Source organism: Letharia lupina (assembly GCF_014066315.1).
Source record: "Letharia lupina isolate WasteWater1 chromosome Unknown contig_6, whole genome shotgun sequence".
In the NCBI taxonomy this organism is placed as follows: domain Eukaryota; kingdom Fungi; phylum Ascomycota; class Lecanoromycetes; order Lecanorales; family Parmeliaceae; genus Letharia; species Letharia lupina.
The window spans coordinates 1,291,099-1,314,988 of record NW_023502975.1 but is presented as its reverse complement, the minus strand read 5'-3'; the positions used below and the strand labels follow the sequence as shown (position 1 = coordinate 1,314,988).

At 50.1% G+C, this 23,890-nt stretch overlaps 8 protein-coding genes across 8 annotated transcripts; 3 read left to right on the top strand and 5 right to left on the bottom strand.

Annotated features, from left to right (window-relative positions):
• Positions 1 to 375: 375 nt before the first annotated feature.
• On the bottom strand, positions 376 to 3,028 carry HO133_009225 (uncharacterized protein; the record flags this gene model as incomplete). Its single annotated transcript, XM_037300086.1, has 3 exons — positions 376 to 1,172; positions 1,270 to 1,556; positions 1,620 to 3,028. The coding sequence occupies 3 exons, from the start codon at positions 3,026 to 3,028 to the stop codon at positions 376 to 378; spliced, it is 2,493 nt and encodes an 830-aa protein (XP_037154912.1).
• A 588-nt stretch (positions 3,029 to 3,616) lies between these two features.
• On the bottom strand, positions 3,617 to 4,452 carry HO133_009224 (uncharacterized protein; the record flags this gene model as incomplete). Its single annotated transcript, XM_037300085.1, has 4 exons — positions 3,617 to 3,704; positions 3,852 to 4,245; positions 4,298 to 4,375; positions 4,428 to 4,452. The coding sequence occupies 4 exons, from the start codon at positions 4,450 to 4,452 to the stop codon at positions 3,617 to 3,619; spliced, it is 585 nt and encodes a 194-aa protein (XP_037154911.1).
• A 745-nt stretch (positions 4,453 to 5,197) lies between these two features.
• On the bottom strand, positions 5,198 to 6,975 carry HO133_009223 (uncharacterized protein; the record flags this gene model as incomplete). The annotated part of the gene is made up of 3 exons (XM_037300084.1): positions 5,198 to 6,518; positions 6,576 to 6,744; positions 6,801 to 6,975. 3 exons carry the CDS (start codon positions 6,973 to 6,975, stop codon positions 5,198 to 5,200), a joined length of 1,665 nt encoding a protein of 554 aa, XP_037154910.1.
• Positions 6,976 to 7,398: 423 nt separating this feature from the next.
• Positions 7,399 to 9,369, bottom strand: HO133_009222 (uncharacterized protein; the record flags this gene model as incomplete). Its single annotated transcript, XM_037300083.1, has 3 exons — positions 7,399 to 7,419; positions 7,765 to 8,340; positions 8,395 to 9,369. 3 exons carry the CDS (start codon positions 9,367 to 9,369, stop codon positions 7,399 to 7,401), a joined length of 1,572 nt encoding a protein of 523 aa, XP_037154909.1.
• A 1,272-nt stretch (positions 9,370 to 10,641) lies between these two features.
• HO133_009221 (uncharacterized protein) lies at positions 10,642 to 14,496 on the bottom strand (the record flags this gene model as incomplete). Its single annotated transcript, XM_037300082.1, has 3 exons — positions 10,642 to 12,327; positions 12,427 to 13,816; positions 13,874 to 14,496. The coding sequence occupies 3 exons, from the start codon at positions 14,494 to 14,496 to the stop codon at positions 10,642 to 10,644; spliced, it is 3,699 nt and encodes a 1,232-aa protein (XP_037154908.1).
• Positions 14,497 to 16,617: 2,121 nt separating this feature from the next.
• Positions 16,618 to 19,677, top strand: HO133_009220 (uncharacterized protein; the record flags this gene model as incomplete). The annotated part of the gene is made up of 2 exons (XM_037300081.1): positions 16,618 to 18,522; positions 18,868 to 19,677. 2 exons carry the CDS (start codon positions 16,618 to 16,620, stop codon positions 19,675 to 19,677), a joined length of 2,715 nt encoding a protein of 904 aa, XP_037154907.1.
• A 1,300-nt stretch (positions 19,678 to 20,977) lies between these two features.
• HO133_009219 (uncharacterized protein) lies at positions 20,978 to 22,171 on the top strand (the record flags this gene model as incomplete). Its single annotated transcript, XM_037300080.1, has 1 exon — positions 20,978 to 22,171. The coding sequence occupies one exon, from the start codon at positions 20,978 to 20,980 to the stop codon at positions 22,169 to 22,171; it is 1,194 nt and encodes a 397-aa protein (XP_037154906.1).
• A 690-nt stretch (positions 22,172 to 22,861) lies between these two features.
• Positions 22,862 to 23,818, top strand: HO133_009218 (uncharacterized protein; the record flags this gene model as incomplete). Its single annotated transcript, XM_037300079.1, has 1 exon — positions 22,862 to 23,818. The coding sequence occupies one exon, from the start codon at positions 22,862 to 22,864 to the stop codon at positions 23,816 to 23,818; it is 957 nt and encodes a 318-aa protein (XP_037154905.1).
• Positions 23,819 to 23,890: the final 72 nt, after the last annotated feature.

The following is a 23,890-nucleotide window of genomic DNA, read 5'->3' as shown; positions in this document are numbered from 1 at the left end:
GAAGGGAAGGGAAGGGAGGGAGGGAAGGGATGGGAAGGGAAGGGAGGGGAGGGAAGGGAAGTTGGGGGACAATGGCTTGCGGTAGGGTTGTGATCGGTTCGTCGGGTATGATTGAAATTGTCAAAGGGGGTTGAGAAGTATTGACTACCACCTTGAGGCCGAATTTGAGTGATAGAGCGTGTGCACCGCGTGTTCAATGATATCAAGTACTGCGAGACAGCAGTGCAGGTGTAGGCTTGAATTATTATTTATTAAGCTCGGAGTGTATACACCCTGCTTTGGTAGAGCCTGCAGGCCAAGCACCAGCTTCTGCTTACTTCAGCGATTGTATGATTGGTGAAGCAATCGAGCACTTCCTCCGCCACTGCTAACGCGCTACACGCCATTCGTAGACATCTTACGCACAGCGCTGGCGAAGCCATCCTCACTCGCTGCCATGGCCTCGGCCGCTGCTGCAACCTGTTGAGGCCCGACTTGGCCTTCCTTCACTCCGTAGCCGTTCACGTTCGATTTTCCCATGGCGGCCACCTCACTCAGAAGGTGCAGTGCTCCCTCTGGGAACACGTCCTTCTCCAGCGGATACTTATCGCCCAAGTAGTTCCATTGTCTAGGGGTGGGCGTAGGCTCGTGAAGATCGAGTATCTGAATGAAGTTCGTCGCCGGAAACTTCCCACCGCAATGTTCTTTGATTTCTCCAAGGGTCATGTGCTTAATCTCCTGGAACAAATCGAGAGACGCGTGGAGAACCATTAGAAAGCTGTGTGCTGGAAGAGACTTTCCACCTTCGGCACCAGTACGCAGTAAGTCGATCAGTCGGCCCACATACTGCTCAACCGTTTCCGCGCTGAGCGACATTTGCTTGCGATATTCCGGGTCGGCTTTTCCAAAATTAAATATCTTCGTCAGAGTCAAGGTTCCATGGGCAATCTGAGCAAATTGGAATACTGGCAAACTCCGCAAACCTTGGACACTCAGGCCCAAGAAATTGTCCAGCATCCCAAGGGTCGAGGATAAAGGCGTGTTCGACGGGTCTGCCATGGTAGACGGAGATGACTCAATTCGTTGTTTGCCTCGAGCGCCTGGTACTATGGCAGGTTCAACCCCCACGTAATATTGCATTGCTAGTTCGTGCATGTAGAGATTCACCACGTTGAGAGCGAACGACAGTGGCCCTGCAGATACATTAGCCATGTCATACTGAAGACTTGGACGGCATTGATCAAGTCTGTGTATGCAGAGGCTTGTCTGGGTGGGTGGATGAAAGCTTACTTGATCTGAGCTCGGAAAAACTGCGCACCTCCCACTCAGATACCTGCTTCGCAAAGTGTGCGTGTGCGCTTCGGGTCCTGGCGTCGCGGGCTTCCACAGTAATTTCGGAATCCTCCTCTGCTGACGCCTGCGCTGCAAATTCATCTGCTAACCTTTGTAGCTGTACCCATCGACAGAGAATCTTGTCAGATGGGAAAGCATCTTCTGATATCTCTAAAGCTTTGAGGCAGTCTTCCGTATGTGAACTGGGTTGGACCAGATTTGGTCGTCTCATTCCCATTGCTATGCTGCATTTTCCGAACGATCAGCTTTGCAGAATTCGACATCAAAATTGCCCGGGAATGGCTTACCTCGAACACAATAAGTAGCAACCTAGCCAGGCGCGTCTGCATTCGGTTGTACAGGGATCGGACAGGTAGGACTTTGGCTTGGGAAGGCCAAGAATCTGCTCCTTCCTAACAATTAGTAAAGGCTGTCTCCTGTGCATGCCAAGATCTATCGCCATGACAGCAGTCATATAGATGAATTGGTAGTATTTCGAGTCACCGTTAGGCTCAGGCCAGTACCAAATTGTGACTACCTGCAGAGCTTGGACCAGTTCCAAAGATTTTTCGCCGTGGACGAAAACTCGGTCTGCTAGGATTCGCATGATCTCCTTCGTGAGTGTAGCTTGTAAGTCGGGATAGTCTTGTCCGGAGGCGACACTAAGGATAGCGAGGAACAGGACTGGGCTTCTCTTGCGTATAGTATCGGGCCTGACATCGGGTGCAAATACAACGATCGGCATGTGAGGTGCCATGTGATCGGTGTAGTGCCTGAAAAGCCCATTGGCAGTCTCTGCGTGTACAATACCCCGGCCGACGACATCTGCCTCTCCGTAAATGACAGCGTCTACCTCTCTTCTTGGCTCGAGATCTGGACCCCCGGCCTCCGACTTTGGCGGTGCGAACAGTCGCGGCCCCATGTTGGCCACATTAGCCGGAGAGATTTGACTCATGGCTTCGGAACCACTGAAACGACGCGACCCAGAGCTTCCACTCTGTTGATACTCGGACAAGCGTCTCTTGCGACTGGTACCAGCCGATGTGGTAGTGTATGGGGGAGTCGGCTGGTTAGATCTGCCATCTGAAGATTCGATCTGTGGTGTGTCTCCATCTCCGTATCCATCATCTTCGCTTCCGCTGACATTGCCTTCTTTGGTAGCGTGTAGACTGGCTGTAAGAGCATCAATCTTTCTTTCCAGCTCGGCAACTCTGCTGTCCGTCTTCTTCTGCCTCTTTCGACTCGGGGCCGTAATAACACAATTGCGGTTTGCCTTCCTACACCTCTTGCAAGGCCCCGTGCCCGGGTCCGGTTCGCATCTCACCTTGAGTCCGCGGCACGCCTCACAGGCTCTCGGCCGTTTGGTGTCATTATTGAACCCGGCTTCTGCGGACGATGGAGCCGCCTCCGAATTGGTCTGATATGCTTGATAATTAGCGGCCTGTTGCATTGGCGGATGCTGTTGGTCTGGCGGAGGGCCATAATACGGATTGTAATCATCTTGCTGCCAGTGGTGTGGGGCGCTGTAGGGGTGCTGTGGTGGTTGTTGTTGCTGCTGTGGTGGAGGAGGTGGTGGAGGCAAGCTATGAGCGGGAATGTAGCTGATTGGGGGGAGATTTGAATACTGTTGGGGAACTTGGACCGACTCTTGGAGACGAGGATCAATGTCACTGGCCTGCGTTTGAGAGATAGGATATGGGGGCCGCTCGGCATCCATGTTGAGAATTTGGGTTCCTTGGAGTCGGTTTAAAACTGGCCGATTCACCGCGTCGGTGCGGGAGGCGATATCTTCCTCCGATCAGTAAAGTAGCGACTAGCAAGGGAGCTTTCACAGGCGAGACCGGCTTGATTATTTCACCACAGCAGCTGCAGAGAGACAGACCATGCGAAATCCAATGGCTACTCCATATCAAAAATGAGTCACACGGTGGGTCTACGGAAGAAAAAGGAGAGGTGGGTGAAGTCAAACGTGCATGAAAACGCCTAACGTGATTTGGTTTAGGGTAAGTGTATGTATTGACACTCGACTACTTGTGTACTACTTGTGTACTACTTGTGTGCTGGTATGATCAAACACTTGAATGAGCGCGTGTTGGATCAGTGCATGTATTCATTGAGCTTTTCCACAAAAAGCACAGTTTTTCATCTGTGTGCTACTGTGCGTAGTCAACTCCATGTGAGCAGAGTAGTGACATGCTGAACTCCATCTTCTTCCACCGTAAAATCTAAAAGCCACATTACCCTCTCTCTAGTCCTGTTCCTGCTCTCAAGGACTGTCTGGACTCATGAACCACCAGTCTCCCCATCACAACCCCCAGAACTCATCCTCCCTGCTCCCTGGCATCGCAATCTCTGCCTCCAGATCCGTCATCTCCTCCCCTAGACCTGCCCACCTGCACATTTCGGCGTCAGCATGGCCTCTTTGTGGCAAAAAAAAACACCATGTTACAAGACGGGTTCGGGGCCTAAAACCAGTGTATTGCTTGCGGCTCAAACCCATTGTTTGATCAGAGAGAGTTCGCTCGGAACCATGCACTTACTTATATCCCGCCCACTCATGGAGCCCATTGAGCTCTTTGAGACGATTCAAGATGTCCTGTGACCCGTCGATGGACATCTCGCCCTGAAGGCGACCCTCAAGCTGGTCGATCTCGGCCTTCGCTGTAGTCATGTGACTCAGAAGCTGGCGCCTCTGATCATGCATCACCCCCAGACGCTCTTTGTTGCTCAGTCCACTGGACTTGAGGCCTCTCAGCTCTCTAGCAAAGCGTTCCAGCGAAGCTGGTGTCGAAGGACGCGTAGTGGCTGGCCGCACAGTCGGAGTATCAGATGCTGGCGATGGAGGACCAGCAGTGGTGGCGATTTGGCTGCGTGGCGTGAAAGACGCAGCCATTGGGTTTAGTGTGGGTAAGATACCACCCACACCAGCCGTTCCTGAATCATGGTGAGCCAAGAGTGCTTTCAAAAGCATGGTGTACAGCCTTACCTTCTTGACCAACACCTGTCTCTCCCTGATTTGAAGTACCCAACTCTAAGGGCACGTTCCCTTCCATACGAGCCGTTTCTAGTTTGATGTGAGCCAAGTTGTGAGTCAAAAAAAATGTTGGCTTGCCTACCTTTGTTGTCAGTATTGGCATCCATATTGTCTGGATGACGGGAAACTTTGGGTATGCTGCCACGAAAAGGTGCCGTTCCTAAACTGAGATGAGCCAAACATGCGTGAAAGTATAACACCTTGCCTTACGTCTTGACCTGATGCACTGAGGTTTTCAGGAATGCTACCACAAAGAGGTGTTAATTCTAGCCTAAGATAAGAAAGGAGTCTGTAAAAGTATGGCACTTTGCCTTACCTCTTGACCTGATACACTGATTTTTTCAGGTATCTTGTCCCAAAAGAACACCCCTCCAGACTCAAGACGAGCAACAAATGCGCAAGACTATGCTCCCTTTCAGATACCTTGCCTAATGAGTAGGATGCAGTGGTATGAGAAGAAGAAGGATAGTTTGGAGCCGGCGGTGGGAATATATACGCGGAGATGCTGCAGAGATTCACTTCCGGACGCGTGTGAAGAATATGTTTATGTATAGAGTGATAGACGCCAAAGTGATGCGAGACGGGAGTGTGATATAGAAGAAGCAGTGACAAAAACGGCAGCGTGATAGGGATTGTAAGTAGTGATGAGTGACGGACGCAGTGACAGAAAGCACAAGGAGTGACATAGGATGGAATGAATACATCTGTCTTGTTCACTTTTGCACGCCTTCACTATCCACATGTGATTCTGTGAGGTCTAGAGAAATGGCTGGATGGGTATATGCAAATATTACAAAGCCACACACATATATGCATTCAGACAGCAACAAATCAAAAAACATTTTTGGTTCGTCAAGCACCATTTGCAGCACCAGGCATTCTGGTATCTTCAGTCTCTTCGGCCTCCTCTTCTAGAGCATCTCTCTTCAAATGCCTACTCTGATGATACACATAGCCTACCAGCATCACACCCACCACAAAAGCTACCACCAACAATATAATATTGACAGGCAGCGGATTCCGATGGAAGACCTTGTGAGTCAGGGCGTCCAGGCCTGACTGCGAGAAATTGAGCAGACCGGCCAGGCAGATGATCAGCCCGTAAACCTTGCCAAATGTTTGGAAGCCGAACACCTTAGCTGCGTAGTCGGAAACGGCGGTGTAGTAAAGGGGCCGGTAGAGAACGAAGAGTACAATATTGCCGTAAGCAGCCCATAGGAATGGCAGAACACCTAGAACGCCGATCGCTGTAGCCACAAACACGAGTAACGCGAGCGTGAAAGGGGTGCTCGTGTTATCGAGCACAAGGCCAATGAATGGTATACTCAGCACGCCGCCTACTGGTAAAGCGACATCAAAGACATGGTTGACTTGCTCACCCAGAGCGTCACTGTGGAGCATGTACTCATACTGAGTTGTGACTGTGGCGACGAAGTAATTAATCCTCGTCATCTGGACGACAGTGAACAAGGCGATGAAAATAAACCAGGGAGTCATGATCTGTTGCATAGCCGAGCGACCGTGTAGAGCACCCCACACGCCACTGATCTGTTTCTTCTTCTCTTCTTCTGTCTGCTGTTTAGTGGCGGATTTGCCGAGAAGAGATGTCGTCTCCGAGACTACGCTTTCTCGATGCTGGCGCCGCCTCACTGTATTCTCAGCATCCGGGTTGGCAGAATCGATCTCCTCGGTCCGTTCCTCCGCCTGAATTATGAGCTCACCAACTGTCTTATAAGAGTTGGCAGGCATTACAAGGATTTGTACAACTAAAATGAAGATAGGAACGACTAGATAAACCAAGAAAAACTTCTGAGGCGTAAATGATCCATGAGACGCCGTATAGATCAATCGATAGAAAAGAAAAACGGCGCTTGATGAGTCGAAAGCGCCGGTAAGCAAGGCGAGGATGAGGCCTGAATGTTGGGGGAAAGTGTTCGAGAGTTGAAAAGAAGAAATGAATACAAAAGGGCCGCCCAGGGCAAGGAAGAGGTACCCCGGAATATATGCATCGAAAGGTAGTTGTGTCGCGAAAGCCATGAGGAGAGTACCGATGGTGAGAAGTATGCTGCCGATGATGCCGCTGATACGGGGGCCGTACCTATCAAGGACGGTACCAACGGGGAGAGCGCAGACGTTTGTTGCTACGGCGGCTGTTGTGAACATGAAATTGAGCCTAGCAGAGTTCCAGCATCAGCAGGATTCATAGCCTTCCCAGTAGCAGAAAGCCTACCGTATTTCCTGCTCGTAGCACGTCGTCCCCAATTCACTACTCCTGAATTCGTCTCTCTCACAGAACTGACTGTAGACCCCCTCCTGAATCAGGACCGGTTTAATCGCTGCATATCCAAATACGACCCCAGCTGAGAAGAGGCAATAGATGACGGCGGTAACAACCTGGACTGCAATCCTTATCCGTCAGCCACGTCTCATTCCCTCCAGGTCAACGAGTACTGACATATTCTCTTTATCTTCGAGACTTCAAACGCCCCCATAGGCTCGTCCTTACAGGCCGGCGCTTTGCCGTTGCCCACGGGGTTGAAGGACATATTCTTGTGCTCTGATCTTGCAGGCGAGGAACCTCGCACCACTTGCTCGTAAGAGCTCATAGAGCTGACACGGTGTAGAGACATTTTGGGAGTCCGGATTGGCCAAAAGATGAGAGGGTTCCAAGAGAAGGAAATTCAATTCGAAGTCGCAGACTTGACCCCGCGTTTCTTTTTGTAGGGATTCGGTGGATGGTTGAAAGTCTAATAATCAGAGCAGAGAGAAATCGACCAAAAGGTCGCAGAGAAAGAGCTTGAAGTGCGCATGAGTGAAGCGCGACTTATGAGACTCGAAATCACCAATGTTAGTGACACATGATCAGAGGACTCTCATACCGAAGGTTGGAAATCTTTGAACAATCTTTTTCATAGGAAAAGATCAAGAGCAAAACCAGCCGCGGGACCCCACACAGCGGCGGAAAGAAGCCGCCGTCGCCACTCGCCAAGCACAAGAGGGAGTGAGGGAGTGAGGGAGTGAGGGAGTCTTGGAGTTTTCTCCCCTCAATACACTTACATAGCAAACGGCCATGTCTAAAAGATTGGAAACAGTCCAGATGGTGGAAAGCGAATAAACTCACACGAGATTTCTAAAATGAGTCTTATCAACTTGTCCAAGCCATATCAAGCCAACTTGCAGATTGCAGATTGCAGGCAGGCACTGCTCACCAAAACGCCTTCGTTTGATAAAGTCTCCAAAACAGGAACATTGGTGATCAAACTCCCAACCCACATCTCAAGTCTCCCCTTGTGGATGCACAGGGCAAGCACCAGCGCCTTTCGTAACCCACCATTGCCGTATACATGCCTGATTCTGTTGTCAGTCCCTTCGCTATTCACAAGTTACACCCCCCAAAACCGTAAGAGTCGAAGACTTACCCTGTGAAACTTACACAAACACACCAACCTCCCCATCTCATCGCCAACCGCAAATTCCTCGAAGCAAATCACACACTCCTGCACTCCTTCACCATCTTGCCCAACACAGTCCTTTTCACTCGCATGATAGACAAACATGCCTGGCGTCCGCATTCTTTGTTGAAACGATGAGGATGGCATATCAGATGATCCGGATGACTCTCGGTGCCCGGTAGAGATTGGCCGTGAGCCAGCAGCTTGTGAAGGCGTAGCTGCACTTGCGACTACGGCTGCTGCTGTCGCTACTGAGGCTGGTGGGTGAGATGATCGAGGCCCAGAGGAGGAGAAGTGAGTTGCAATGCACAATTCTACATGACCTTCACGCTCAGCTTCAGAACCATCGGGACCCTTAGGCGGCAGAGCTTGATGGCAGATTGGACATTCGTCTTCTTCACGCAGTTGAGGCCTGGGAGCGGGTCGCGAACTCGCCATGTCCAAGTCAGGGAGAGGGCGATAGCGGGATGATGATGGGATAGGGCCCAGTGATGCATGGTGACGATGGTGGGGACGGTTTTGAAGGAGCGATGCAAGATGGCGCTTGAGATGTCAGCTCATGTCGGTCATGATCACTGATCCTTTTTGTAGACTTACCTGATGCGCTGTTTGATCAGGCGCTGAGCCGTATACCGAGGAATATCCTGGCAGAGACATGGGAGATCCCACCAGTCGTGATGCATGACTGTGGCGTCTATTTGTAGATGAGCCCGGGGTAGGAGGTGTGAGTGCTGCAAGAGGTGCGATGCCATCAAACCTGGAAGCATTGTTTGACCGGTATTCAGAGCGGCCTGAGGACACTGTTCTACTCAGCGTCGGCACTTGGTCGTCTCCTGAAGATGAGAAGCATGGTATTGTAGGTAATTGCTGATTTGGGCCTGTATTATCTGGTGTGGGAAAGGAATCGAAGGTATGACGGGCCGTCGAGAGATATGGAAGATGAGGCAAGGGATTTGGATCTGGCACGCAGGGGTTGCATAATCTAACTTCTTGGCCACCACCGAGAGCAGGGTCAATCCTGTACTCTGAACTCTGCGGGCGTTCTTCAAGGTTCACCACCTCTCCAGGAGTATCGTCATCGCTAGTAAGATCAACAACCTCAACCCCAGCGTTGTTTGCAGTGCTTGGGCTCGGGGTAGCATCTTCGGGTGGATGGACGATGAATTGTCGAGGTATCGTGATCCGATGAGGAGAGCAATTCGCGCACACCACCCTTCCACACTTCCTGCAATGATGTTTTCTATACCAAAAGCTAAAAGTCGTTCCGCAAATTGGGCATTTGGACACCCCAGCATCGGGCTCCCACTGGGGAAGAGTGATTTCTCGACTTCCTCGATTTGGCAAAGAGTCTAAACTCGGCCGTCGAGGTAAGGCTCGCTCTGTAGCTCTTTGCGTAGGAGGACTGTTCAAGGTGGTCGAGGTGACAAACATGGGTCGGTCATTGCCCGGTTGCGTAATGCTTTGCCTCGAGCGAGAGCTGCCAGGGTGCACAAATGATATGCCACTAGACGACCTTCTCCTCGAATGCTCCTCCGCGTATTCCGAGAGCCTTTTTCTTCTATCCGCAGCCATGATCGCCGCCCGGCTTGCAGCCAATTGAGTCCGATTCAAAGGGTCCTGCCTACTACTTGATGGCTGCCTAAGCATGTCCATGCATGTCTCTCTTTCTGCCGATGCAGCTTCTGTAGATATCCTGCTCTTTGATTTTAAGCCACTTGATAGCACATCCCCGTCACTATGCCCTCTTCTCAAAGCATCTCCATTCCGACCATCATTTGGTCCCTGGCGGTCAACTGTACTGTTGGCCGAGGTGGTCCGAGGATGTTGTAAGTTTGGACGATGAGAGGGCGTAGAGCTTGAATTGCTGAAAGACGGGTCCATCAAGTATTTCGAGGCCAATCTAGGCCTCTTGTAAGGGCGTTCCCCAGACGGTGGAATGTTCCTCAAACTTGCCCTCGCACAGTGGCGGTGATGGTTATCCAGCTTGTTGTTTTTCGGAATAATGACGACAGATACCAGGAAGAACCTTGGAGGACGAGGGCCAGGCTGCAGAGGAAGGACTTCGTGAGCGCTGACTTCGGTGGTCTAACGGGAGGGTGGTGAAGTTTCAAGATGCGCAAATGGCAGCAGAGGTAGTTGTAATAAGAAGCCTTTGTCGGCGTGTTGATACTCGAATACTCTATAAGGATAGGTTGATTGGTCGTTCAAGGCCTAGAGCGAAACAATAGATATTAGGGAATGGGTGTGAGCCGTCATAACAACCATCAATTGACTCGCAGTTTGCATTGGGATTCTTGATGATGGACGAGCCCAAGTTGATTCCTATTGCAGGAGTCGAGTGATATTGGGAGTTCTCGCCATGTGAAGGAATCGCGCAACCTCGTGGCGGCTACGAAGACGGCACGCGACCCTCGGACCCCTTTTCTCCATAATCACATCAAACAAAGCAAAGGAACGTTACTTTCACATGCTTGGAGCTCACAGTGACCTGTGGAAGTAGACGATCCGAATGCGTGAGCATTATGTGGGTATTGTTGTAAGCAGCGTCTTCGACCCTCTCTAGTTTCATGCTCTGAGCAAAGCTCAAGCTGTTTATTATACACATTCAGTGTCTATTCTACAGTCTTTTCCTCACTCAGTCATTGCCCTTTGTCCATCGCGCATACTATTAAAATGATAACGCCAGCCAGTGATTCGTAGCCACATGCAACGCTAATATATGCTCGACTTCTGCCTCGAGGAAACAAGGCCACCGCACCTTTGCGTTTACAATGATAAAAAGAAACAGAAACTCGGTTCGCACCCAATCTATGGGATAATGTGACGCCGAGGGAATGAGCTGGCCTAGAAAGCATGAGCTTGCTGGGCATCAGGACTGACACTCCTTTGATCAGGGTCGTCAACGAGCTCAGCGCTTGAGCCCAGCATTGATGGGCCATCCGAATTTGCAGTGTGGATATTGTCGCTGGCTCGATGTTGCTGCACATAACCCATGCTTGTGGGCCGATCGAGCTGTTGAAAACCGGGAGCCAGAGAGCCAAGTACAGATGAAGAGTGTCTCGCATGCTGAGCGTATCCAGCCTCATCAGTTTCTCGGGTTCCTGGTGAGAACATGCTGGAGTTCATTGAATCCCCACCTGCTGATAGATGGGTGCCTTGGGAAGGTGAGGTGGCATGATGAGAATAGAAAGGAAAGCGCTTGCTGTTGTCTTCTGGTGGCTGCAAACGCTGGTGGGCAGAAATTTTGGGAGTGATTGGTGGAGAAGGCGCTACTGTTGATAGCCTGGCACCGAACTTCTCCAAATCTGTTGAAGAGTCGCGTCTGGAACTCTTTCGTGGTATGCTCGGTCTGGTGCTTCTCCGCGTACTCTCACGAGTGGGTCTTGAGCTTGCCTTAGACGCAATTCGACTTGGCAGCTCTATACCTCCTGGGGTTTCGATATTTGGTAGGGTAGGCGGAAATTGTGAGATTTGACTTTCTCGATTCGGCCGCCAGTCTTCATCCGAAAGAGATCTGTCGTCACCCTCGTCGTCTTCGCTGCTCACAGGGCTTTCTTCGTCAGGCAGATGCCTGGTACCAGCCCCAATTGCATCTCCTTGATCGCTCAGGGCAAGGTCACGAGATCTCTCTGGCTGGTTGACACCGGGTTCATCCAAGTAACGAACTTCTTCACCCGGTATAATTGCACCTGAAGGTGTTTGTCTTCCCATAGGCGGCGCTCTTGAACTCCTGACGACCTCGAAACCCTTCCCTTTCTCTTTGGTCTTGCCACCAAATAGACTCTTGATCCAGCCGGAGGCAGATATCACAGGCCCAGTCGGATCAGCGGGGCCCGTCTTCAGCCTTCGAGTTGGCTGGTTCGATAGAGCAGGTCCTCTCACGCCGTAGTAGAAGTCAACTTCTCTTGTTGCGTAGTCAGTCTTGGATTGCCGTGGTTCTTCCGCATCAGAGTCAGAACGATCACGAGCCCCGCTCAAATGAACTGGGATTGGTGTATCACGTCCAGATGCTGATGGGCCTTCTGTTGGCTGAGGGGATCCTTCCAGGTCAGGGCTGTGGTGACTCCACCGCTTGTTGGCCCAGTCAGGACTTCCCCACGAACCTCGAGTACGCTCTTGCGGAGAATTCGCATCCATGGTCGTCCTTCTCTGTCTCGGTGGGCGATAATACGGATCGGCCGTTTCAGCATTTCTCAGATTGACTATACCACCCGCTGTTGCTCCGTGGCCTGCAGCTTGGCTGCCACCTGGAACATAAGAAAAGGCGCTCGCCCCTCCAGATATTGGGGTTTCTCCTGCACCACCAGCGCTGACCGAGTCAAGCCCAACACTCGTGCGGTTATCGCTAGTACCTTGCCTGTTCAAAAGAATTGCTGAGCTCCCTGACATGCTTCGAGATCGACCTCCGTTCCACTGTAAGGATTTCTGGTCTGATTCCTGGGCTAGTATAGCCGCGTCAGAGGTTACGCTTTGACGTGCTCGGCCACTACGCCGAGGGTTTCTTCGGGAGAGTTGACGCATTCCGAAGACCTAAATAATGCGCGAAGAGTGAGTGCTGTAATCAGGAGAATCATACCAATCTTGGGAATTGACGAGCAACAAAGTTCATCAAGGACTGGATGGACGCACCTTGACCAGTCCTCCTCTGGCAGCCCCTCCACCAACGCCCTCTTCACCTCCTGCACCAGCCAATCTTGCGAGAACCTCGATTAGAGTTTGACATGCATTGAGGAAGAAGCCAAATACCAGCACAATGGCGTGCATGAGAAGGATGATGTAGCCTATCCAACCTCTGGGTGCATCTTTGACACCTAAAGAGGGCAAGAATGCCACACTTAGAAGGACCGTTAGAAGTCTGACGACGGCGAAAAAGGTGTGAAACGCGTTCATGGACGTTGGAGAGTGGAATGGCCGAAAAGCGTTCAGGGTGAGTATGTTGATGACTTCGCAAATTGCGAGTAAAACCAGTTGAGCGATCCCGGACGGTTGAACGGCACCGATTGCTATTCCTCGAATGAAGGTCAACATGACAGGGACCAGGGCAAAGGTAGCTGCGTTGTCCGAGTACGTGTTATACAAGGGCCCATAGAGCAAGACCGTAGGGAGATCGTCGAACAAATACGATCGCGGACGAGTAGTCGCTATCAACCACAGGAGAAAACCTGCAAAGCCTATAAGGGCAACAAGCAGGACTGTTGCAAACCCTACTGTGGAGCCTGGAGAGTGTCCCGCGATGACTAGCTGGAAAGTCGAGAGCGCCACAATAGGTAGCAGAAAATAGTTGAATACAACCCGGATTGCATTACCAAGACTGAAAGGCAGGTTCTTTTGCCGAAGGTCTTCTTCTCGTGTATCCGAGATGAATCGATAAGCCCAACGGCAAGCGAAACCGATCTGTATCAGGGTGACAACAGACACCACGATGACCAGAAGCCATATTACCATACCAGCCCATATATCCTTATCTGCGGTCATTCCTACCAATTGACTCATCCTATCAAGTCCATAGGATCCGTTGGCCACATATATTCCATCGAGGAGGCTTTGGGAACCGCTGCCGTGCGTGACGAAACTCTCATTGAACATGAGTGCAGACCAGCTCACTTGGCTTACCACAGGCTGGTAAAATCCTGGGTAATTCAGGCTCAAAGATCCTATCAGGACGATGAACTGGATATACTGTAGACAATCTCCGAAGCCGGGAGTCACCAGTCGTAGAAGATCGTCATCTCTGCCGTAGTTGCTTGTGAACTTGAAGACATCGGTAGAACCCCAAGGGCTGAAAATTGCCGCGGTGGCTGTTGCAATGGCAACCAGAATGAGGACGACAAGCGGCAGGTAGGTGAGGGTCCTGCTGATAGTGTGCCCTAAATCTGGAGTTACGCTGGCTTCTATGCACGCCAGCGGGTCGGCATGTGGGTCTCCGGACTTGAGCCTAAGGAAGGTGTTGATTGAGGTGAATGCATAGCTCGAATACAGATCGTGCGCGGCAGTAATCCCAGGAAGCTCGGATATGTTGCTTCTTCAGGCAAGATGATTAGTACTCGTGGTTTTGGGGATGAGAAAGAGGACCTACTCAGTGCCGTTGAAATTGAAGACTGGGGCAACTGGACATGCTGTCACAGACGAAGTGTTGCAGAATCTCGCAGCGTCAGGAGCATAGGGTGTGTAGTCCAGCACATTGAATTCCGTCGTGAAAGTGGTATACAGCGCGTCTGGACCTGAACCATAGACATCTGGAATTTTGCCAACCGTATCATTCGGATTCGTCCACTGCGGGTCCGTCTGACTAGGATACGGCTGCTGGGTAGCAATTCCAGCGACGTTGCCATAAGCAGTAACATTGAGATTGTAGCTCTCCGCACTCGTATTAAAAGTGGCCCAGACGAATAGTGGCACAAATTGTAGAGTCTCCGGGTTGTTTGAGTTGATGGTATCCGGACTCAGGCAGTTGCCAAAATTAATGAACGCGGCAGTCGAAAGTCTGATAGGTAGGAAAAGTGCCAGTAACACCGTTCGCAGGATGTTAAAAGTGGAAGGCGTATCCTGGCAACTGCGTGTCTTCCATGGTGGTCGTCTTGGTAATATATCGCATGGCCATGGCAGCTTCTGGCTCTTCCTTGACTGTCCTTTCGCCTCTGCGGTTGCCATCAAGCCCTGCGTGTATTGCAATTGTGCGTCCCATGATGCCTCGCCCATTGGCGCAGGATAGTGCTTTTGACCATGCCACCAGGTCTCTGTGGCCATAGCCTTCACCCCTCCATCGACAGCGTGTATTAGTCACGATTTGCAGGCCTCTTAGATCTCTGGTATACTGTGTGTATTGAATCGATGGTTGGTTTGAGAGGAGAAGGACCGCTGAGTGGTAAGGCGATGGATCGACGGGTGAGGCGGAAGCGAGAGAGCTGATTCGAGGAAACAGTGCTGCGGTCGCAAATGAGAGTCTCAAAACAGGATTATCTAGTTTGAAATACTCGTGGTGGGCAGGCTGAAACGGGAGGGATTTGGGTGGTAAAAAGTTGACGTTGGACTTCGCGGGGTGAATTGACTCTTGAGATGCGAGGTTCGGGAAAAGTGAGGATCGCCTGGCCCGTTGCTTACGAGAGAGTAAATGGAGACTTTTTGGGGGCTCTCTTGAATCGCATCTATAAATCTGCTACAGTACGTGCGCCTATGTCACAGTCCTTTTGGGCTTCCTCTTCAACAGCCTGTGAAGCTGGAATTTGTGCCAAACAGTTATTGTTGTCTTGTGCGGAATGGTGAGAGTAGTCGAAGAGACTGATACGAGTAATCATGCAGATCATTCTATTTCTAGACCTTGTTCCGCTTCCCTTATGGTCAACAACCATCCAGCAATAGCTATGTCTTGGGATGTCCTGAAGCATGTCATACTATCTTGACGTCTGATAGGCACGCCGAAGGAAGCTCAAGCGTAAGACTTGCAGAGGCAGTCAGTCCCACACCGGTGGTGCCGGGCTCCCAGCTGAAACGCCTGGCAAACATGCCGGAGATATGTCGGTCTCGAACATATACTGTACAGATCCATGCACCTGGTCCAAAATTTGGTGTGCGCGTCTCAAGCCAACCCAATGACTCGAGAAATCCGAAAGCCGGGCCATGTGTGCGAGTGCGGGTTTCTCCCTGCCACGCTTACATGCGCATGCAGCTTTCCCCGTTGGAGTTTCACAACAACTGTCCGAAACTAATGACTTCCACTTGTTGATCGTTGATCTTGAAGTTTCGGCAGAGGAATCAAAACGGCATTAGACAACAGCGTAATGTTTGGTTCGTCCTTGATGTCACCGTAGAATGTTGCTTCAATGAGAATTGCTGCAATACCCAGAAAGGCGTTCGAGGTGGAACAAAAGTTTGAAACCGATTCCGTGTCGACTTATGTAGACGTGAGTACCGTAGTGGTGGTAGGAAGAAGCGTTCATGTATATTGTCTACGGGGAAGAGTCTCATTCTCCGTCTACATCAAAATGCTATATATATTAGCAGTTTGCTTGAAAGGGATATAGAGGTCGGCCCCACAAGTCCTGCATAGCACTAGTAACAGCCCTAACCCTACTTTCGGAAGGCAGCCCTATAAGATTAGTCGGGACGGTATCCGACATCTGAACCCTTTTCTCATATGCCGGACTTTTCTCTATCTTAAGATATCAAACGTCCTGCACATGCGCTAAATCTCTTAGCATGCTGAACACTGATTGATTTTTCTATGGAGATTGTATTCGCGTCACTGTTCACCAGCATCAAGATCATTGACATTACTATCGATAGAGCTTGAGTTCAAGCTCAATCACCACTGCCATTCCCAGGCTCACCAGCCTGTCGTCGTCAATAATCAATACACCTCAAATAACCTGAACAGCATTGCCCTTCTATAAGACTAGAAGCGCAAGACCAGAAGATTCTTGCTCATCTCTTCACGCAAGTCGATCCTCCAGACGACCACCCAGCTCGCTGTGAAAAGCCTCTGGCGTGATGCTTTGTGATACCCCTCTCCATTCAAGCTCCAATCCATGCGGTACTAGCTGCTTCAGCATCTCTTCCAAACTCCTCCGCATCCCGTGGCCAAGGATGGGCGCGCAAACCGCTATGACCTCAACCAACGAGTGATGGACGCCTCCAAGGAGCAGAGCCGCCATCGTAAGCCTCAACTCTGGCAGTAAACTCTATTCAAACAGTCCGGCTCGATAGAAACTGAAGATTTGATTGAACGCCAAAATAGCTCACGACTCCAAAAAATCAAGTTCCTTGCCATTCTTTCCTAATTTAGTTTCGAGGATTCAAGATTACCGTTCCCCACTCGGAACGATGCATGCGACCATCTTCGAAGATCGACCTTCGTGCTTTTTTCAACGCCATGCCATCACGGCAATTTTTGAAGAAGTCGCCTCTGAAAACCCAGAGAAGCTCGCTCTAGTCAGTCGTTGCGGAACTTTGAGCTACGCCGGCTTGAACGAGCGAGTCAATCAGCTCGCACGTCACCTACGCTCTCTGGGAATCGGTCTAGAGTGTGTAGTTGCTGTTGCTTTGGAAAGGGGAATCGAATACGTTGTTGCCATGCTTGCGAGCTGGAAAATTGGTGCTACGTATCTACCGCTTGACCAATCACTGCCCGCTAAGAGAATGCAATATATGATGTCGGACAGTGGAACTTCCTGTCTTGTCACCGTCAAGAAAATCATCGAGGAGAAGTCTCTCAAATTGAAGGCTGGAACGACCCTATGCCTGGACGAAGAAGAACTCATTGATAGGCTGAGGGCATGTCCTAGCGCGGACATATCGTCTGTAGCGTATCATGACAATTTGGCATACATCATTTATACTTCCGGTACGACTGGGAATCCCAAAGGTGTCGCTATTACGCATGGAAGTGTCTTCAATCTGGTTGATGATATTCGACAGAGTCGCGAAATCGAGCCTTCCGATCGAGTGTTGCTATTTTCGCCTTTCTGCTTCGACGCTTCGATACGAGACATCAACGGCGCACTGGTGCTAGGTGCTTCGTTGTATGTCCCAGAAGAAGAGGAAATCCTCCCCAGCAATCTCGTGAAGACCATTGCGCAGCATCGAATCACCAACTCAGTCATCACCCCCTCGGTCCTCCGGACCTGCACGTTGGAACACCTGCCAGACTTCAAGACCATTGTTCTTGCTGGTGAAGCCGCTGACGCGTCTCTCATCAGGACTTGGGGTGCGGGGAGGAAATTGATCAATGCTTATGGTCCTACAGAAGCCACTGTCTGCAGTACGAAGCGGGTGTACTATGACGGCCAAATCCCGTCGGGGTGCTCTGCATCAGTGATTGGAAACCCAATATTGAACACAATTATCAGCATTCTTGATGATGACGATATTCCTGTTAAACATGGCGAAGTTGGCGAGATATGCGTTACGGGGCCCGGAGTCAGTCGCCCTGGCTACCTCAATATGCCACAACTCAACGCTGATCGTTTTAGAGATGACTCATTTTGTCAGTGCCGTTCTTACAAAACCAGGGACCTTGGAAGGATTCTGCCCAACGGAGAGGTCGAGTGCCTTGGACGCAAGGCTTGCACGAGGCAGATCAAATTGAACGGACAACGTATAGAGCCGGAAGAAGTCGAAAACGTCATACGCAGCGCTTTCAATGTCCTTGACGTGGTAGTAATTTCACAAGGAGTGGCGACAACTTGCAGCTTATGCGCATACGTGGTGCCTGCACATGAGGGCTCGACAGTCAACAGAGAGGCACTCACAGCGCATTTGAAAGAGCTCATGAGAAAAAACCTGCCTTCTTACAGTATTCCAAGCGTCATAGAAGTCATCGACGCCCTTCCATTATCTGCGAACAAGAAATTGGATATCAAGGCTCTGTCGGACCCGGCGTTCAAAAAAGTTAGGTGTTTTCGTTCTAGTCGCGAGACACTTCTCACACCGCTTGAAAAGAAAATTGCAGCAGCATTACTAGAGGCTCTGGATTTGCCGACAGAGCAAGCTGTGTCGCCCGGAACAACCTACGGGGAGCTGGGTGGCAGCTCACTGCAGGCATCATTGGTCCTACGCCGTCTGAATGGGTCTATTGGCTGCAAGATTCAATTTGGACAATTCTACCGAAGAGACATCTCGATACGTCATCTTGCGGACCTCATATTGGGGGAGCAGCAACAGCAAGCAAGCCCACCACCTGACGACCTACTGAAACGAACAATTCTTCCACGTGATATTGTCTACAATGTACGAGCACCTAGATCCTGTCGGCAAGAGTATGTTTTTTTGACAGGTTCTACAGGTTTTCTTGGGAGCCACCTTCTCGCAGAGATGCTAAGTACAGGAAGCACCAGGGTAAGCTGCATCGTCCGCGCCCCAGATAACAGCACTGCATGGAATCGCATCAAAGCTGCTCTCCAGACTTGGGACTTGTGGGAGGACAGCTTTGGTTCACGTTTCGACGCCTTTTGTGGCGACGTGTGCAAACCGTTCCTCGGTTTAAGCACGAATGAGTATCTGTATCTTGCAAGACAAGTCGACACAATATACCACTCCGCGGCTGCCGTCAGCTTCATAGCGCCCTTCGCCTAGCTAGAAGAAGCGAATATCACCGGCACCATTGAGATCCTCCGATTTGCCAGCACCCTTACTCAAAAGCGGCTGACTTACATCTCAACCCTCGCCGTATTCTTTGGCATCGGCAATAAAATTCACTGCGGAATTGAAGTCCCCGTCAACAACCTGCAGTCTGGCATCGTGACAGGATATGCACAGTCCAAATGGGTGTCCGAGCAGCTGGTACTTGAATATGCACGATTGGGCGGACATGCTCTTGTCCTTCGACCGGGTCGTCTGCTCGGCAGCACTTGGAACTACAAATGTCCTCGAGATGACTTCACTATCCGTCTAATCGCGTCGATTCTAGAAATGGGGGTCGCACCTAACTTCGACGATATTGGTGGAAAAAGTTGGCAAATTGATCTCACGCCTGTAGATTTTTGTGCTCGGTTAGCCCATCGGTTTTCGTTGCAAAAGAAGACTGGAATTCGGCATATCATCAACAAGGAAACCATTTCATTTGAAGCTATCGTCAAATCTCTGGGCGAACATATTCAGCGGATGCCTTATCGGCAATGGCTGCAGCTAGTCACCCAGTCCGCGCACCTCGCCCCTTTGAGCTCACTCTTCCACGAGCCGGTCTCGGATCAGGATAGCAGGAGTGTTTTTGAGGTTCTGCTCCAGACGAAAATATTTCGGTACAGCAGCTATGAAGCTATAGTGCCGAAGGACGACACCGATCAGCTCCCGTTGACTATCCAATTGCTCAACAACTATCTGGAAGGAAATCTGGATATCTTTTCTAACAGTAGAAAGCATAATACTCCTAGCGTATGGAACTGAAGTAGCAGTAGCCTCTTAAACCATAACTTAGACGTTTTAATGTCCCGTTGTAGGTAAAAGATTTGGCGCCGAAGTGACCAATGCTCCCAACAGTCCGACTAGTCCGTCCAAAATCCGAACCAGTCCATAAACAGTCCGTCCAAACCTCGGAATAATCTATTATGAATCAGTCCGCGGACCAGTCCGACTAATAGTCCGAGATTTGGGGACTGTTGGGAGCATTGCCGGCGAAGTCCTGTATATCAGGGGGGCTCAGGCCCTAACACACATCCAAATTCGTACTGTAGCATAGAAATCTCTCAGCAAAATCATTCAAATCAAGTAGCCACATCGCAAACAGTCGCATTTAATCAATTTTGAAGCGTATACAGAAACCTCAGCCATATCTTCTAAACGCATCAATAACGCTTAATTACTTGCGAAGGCTTTAAATAGAAATAAAGAAGATGCTTGGCCTTCGCCGAAGTAGAAGTATTAGGGGAAACAGGCATAGCGATTAAGGGGCTGAGGAACATGTCAAGACTTCAGTATAACTTCATTTTTTTTATCTGGGACCTATACTAACGATAGCAGTGTTATTAAATGGTTTTACGGAGAGATTTCTATGCTACAGTACGAATTTGGGTGTGTGGTGTGGAAGATCTCAGGTGCCAAGCATTCCAGACGTTTTTGAATACGCTAATTCAGCTTTCGTCTTTCATCCTGAGCTTCCAACGTTCTCCTGCCTGCCCCCACATAATCCTCGCATTAATCGAAAGCGCCCTGTTTCTAGTCATAGAACTGGAGGATTTTCCTGCAGTAGATGCGGCAAGATCGCTTCATTGACAGCTTTTAAGCCTTCTCATTGGCCGCCTAATCATGATAAGATGACGCTATATGTCTGCTGCTGTATCGAAAATGCAATCACGAACGATCTGATTGTATCGGAATCAGTGTGGGTCGCTACTTTAGGAGTTGAGCTGGAGCTAGTGAGATGTCTTCCTGCATCTATTGTTGTGCTTTATGTCGTCTCGTTTGTTTGTTGTGATCGATTCATTGTCCTTCCTGTGTTGTTTGCTTCAACATTGTCTGTTTTTGTGCTTCACATTGTTTCGTTTGTGCTTCGTAGTCGGTACTCTGTACTTTCTTTGTTATTTGCTTTGACATTGGACATATCCCTTATTTCATTCTTGCAAAGCTTTTAGTGCAATTTTCTTCCGTAAGACGCACTCACATCCTGATACTCGGAAACGACCACGCGCTCGTGTCGTCAAAAGACCATTACACACTCACCTCCGCAACAACGATCGTACCTAGCAATATGGCTGCGTCACCTTCACCACTAATCCTCACCGAAGATGAGAGGTATGACCTTATCACATCCAATATTCAGGAGGTCCTCCGCCCTGACATTATTCGGGGGATCCTGCCTGTACGCCCCCTCGAAATTTTCTGGGGTACAGCGACTACAGGTCGCCCACACGCAGCCTATTTCGTTCCTGCCATCAAAATTGCCCAATTTCTCCGTGCTGGCTGCAAAGTCAAGGTTCTTCTCGCCGATTTGCACGGCTTTCTAGACGCCGACAAAGCCCCTGAAGCTACACTAGAGTACCGAGCCCGGTACTATGAGCGTGTCATTGGAGCCTTACTCCAAGCTGTGGGTGTCGGACTCCACAACGTACAGTTCGTGCGCGGTAGCTCTTACCAGCTGACTCCAGCATTCTCCCGTGACCTGCTCCGGCTCAGCAAGCGCGTATCGGTGCATGATGCCGTAAAGGCAAGCAGCGAGATTGTCAAATCTATGGGCGAACCCGTTATGGCGGATGGACTCTACCCAATGATGCAGCTGTTGGATGAAGAGTATTTGAGCGTCGACGCAGAATTTGGCGGCGTTGACCAACGCAAGACATTCGCGCTAGCCAATGACACAATGACCAAAGCGCTAGGGTTCAAGACGCGCGCTCATCTGATGAATCCAATGGTTCCCGGTTTGAGTGGCGGAAAGATGAGTAGCTCAGACCCGAAATCGAAGGTCGATCTATTGGATGACCCGGCAACCATACACAAGAAGATTGCGAAAGCCTACTGTGCACCCGGCAAGATAGAGGGAAATGGTATCTTAGCATTCATCCAGCATGTCTTACTACCGTACTCGCAATTGCAATCTCCAGATGGTAAGACGGCAGCCATTAGTGTGGTTTTGAGAGATCAGACTGAGCCGACCACTTTCAGTTCGTTTGCTGAAGTAACAGAGGCTTATGCAGCAGATCACTTGACACCACAGCTGGCGAAGCAGATTGTTGAGGAGAGTCTGATTAAGCTTACCACCTCGATTCGCCATCAGTTCGACACCGATAAAGAGTGGCAACGTATTGCCGATGCTGCATATAGCAATCTTACGGTATCACCTAGAGGGCAAGACACACAGAAGAAACAGAACAAAAAGGAGAAAAAGGAGAAAAAGGCAAATCGGACTAATCCAACAATCCAAGATGGTGCGGTCGACGATCAGTAGCGATGCCTTTTGTTCGTAAAGCGTGGACTTGGGCCCTCTAGAATAGATAGGCAGTGAGACTCGAGGGACAAAGAATGCGAAAAGTATGGAACCCTAAGTCCTTAGATCCGCAAGATAGTGCCTGTCCATTCTTCCTTTTCACCACAGCCTGTCGTACCAAAATAAAATAAAAACTGTTTTCAATGCGTACAAAGAACGGCCCCCTTCAAGGTAACAAATACTGAATTGGAATACTGTATATCTCCGAGCTCTTGCGGCGGTTCCCTTAAACAGACTGTGCTCTACTGTCAAACTTTTGTATGCTGCTTTAGATTTTCTAACCTACGATGCGAGCTTCCTGAATATAATGCTGACCATTAGCAGGAAGATCCAGAAATCGCCAAATGCAGAGAAGCTCCAACTTACATGTATTCTTGGATTTGGGCCCTACAGATGAAACTGTAGATCGCCGCTGTACACAACATACAAAGATTCAAGTTGGAACAAAGGAACAAAGCAGGGAAGCTTCTGTTCAAACACCGCGGCTCTCGTGGCGAACAACCAGGCTCTGAGCCGCGTCCTTGAGATCTAAAGAACAGCGCCCTTGTTGAATACAAAGAAGTCTCTCGGTTGAATAATTTATAAATGCTTGGTTTGTGAACGCTGGATTTATCTCATCAGACTTAGATCACCAGAAAATTCAGCACTACCATGACGGAGCAGCAACAGCAAATAAAGCCGGTCGACGGGGCTTTCAAATGGCCAGCACGTGAGTCCCCACACCCCGAAAATCTTGCTCTTGCCTCCAAACTCTGCACAGCATTACTGCCTAAGGGATCAGATACTAAGACTATTACAAAGCACTTCCCCTGTGGCTGGTCTTCCAACGACGTCATCCAAGTCTCGATCCCCTCTCCCGCTCATCAACGCCGCTTCGTGGTCAAGCTCCCCCGCCGTCAAACCTCTTCGTGCATTGCTGCCAGTTGCAGGGCGGAAGCATTGCGAACCTGCTGGGCGGCCAAGCATGGCTTTGGACCCAAGGTGCTGGCTATCCATGAGGAGAGTGGGGGATTCGTCATGGAGTTCATCCAGGGACAGACGCTGACGACGGAGATGATAAGGCAGCGTCTGCCGCAAGCTGTGAACATGCTTCGACGGATCCATGAAGCTGAGGCAATGAATTGGATGAGGAGGTACGACCCAATGGAGATTGTAAAAGAGCATCTGGAACGCGTGAAGCAACGCAACGCGATGCGACCAAAAGATGTGGGCTTCGTCGAAGGCATCATACGCGATACTGGGGAAGAAGTGAAGGGCCATCCGTGGATGCCCTGCCACAATGACTTCCACAGCCACAACGTAATGCTTAGACGCGGCAGCAGAGATGATTCCGACTGTCTGCTCGCAATCGATTTCGAGGACTGCGATCTCGGCGATCCGATGTGGGATCTTGCTTACTTGACGGTCAATCTCGAGCTGGAGCAGGAACCCTACCCTTTGGAACATCTGTACGGCGCTAGCGCAGAAGACAGACGACGCGTTCGAGCTTATGTTCCATTGGCCATGGCGCATTGTGCTACTTGGGCAGCTTTGCACGGAGGGTTATGGGCGCAGCATCAAAAGGAAGTCATGGAACGATTAAGAAAGCTGGTAGGCGATTTAAGTTGAGGGACGGACGCATTGGTTCGCATGGTATTGTTTCCAGTAACAAAGAGTTCAAGGCTCGTCAGGCTGGAACAT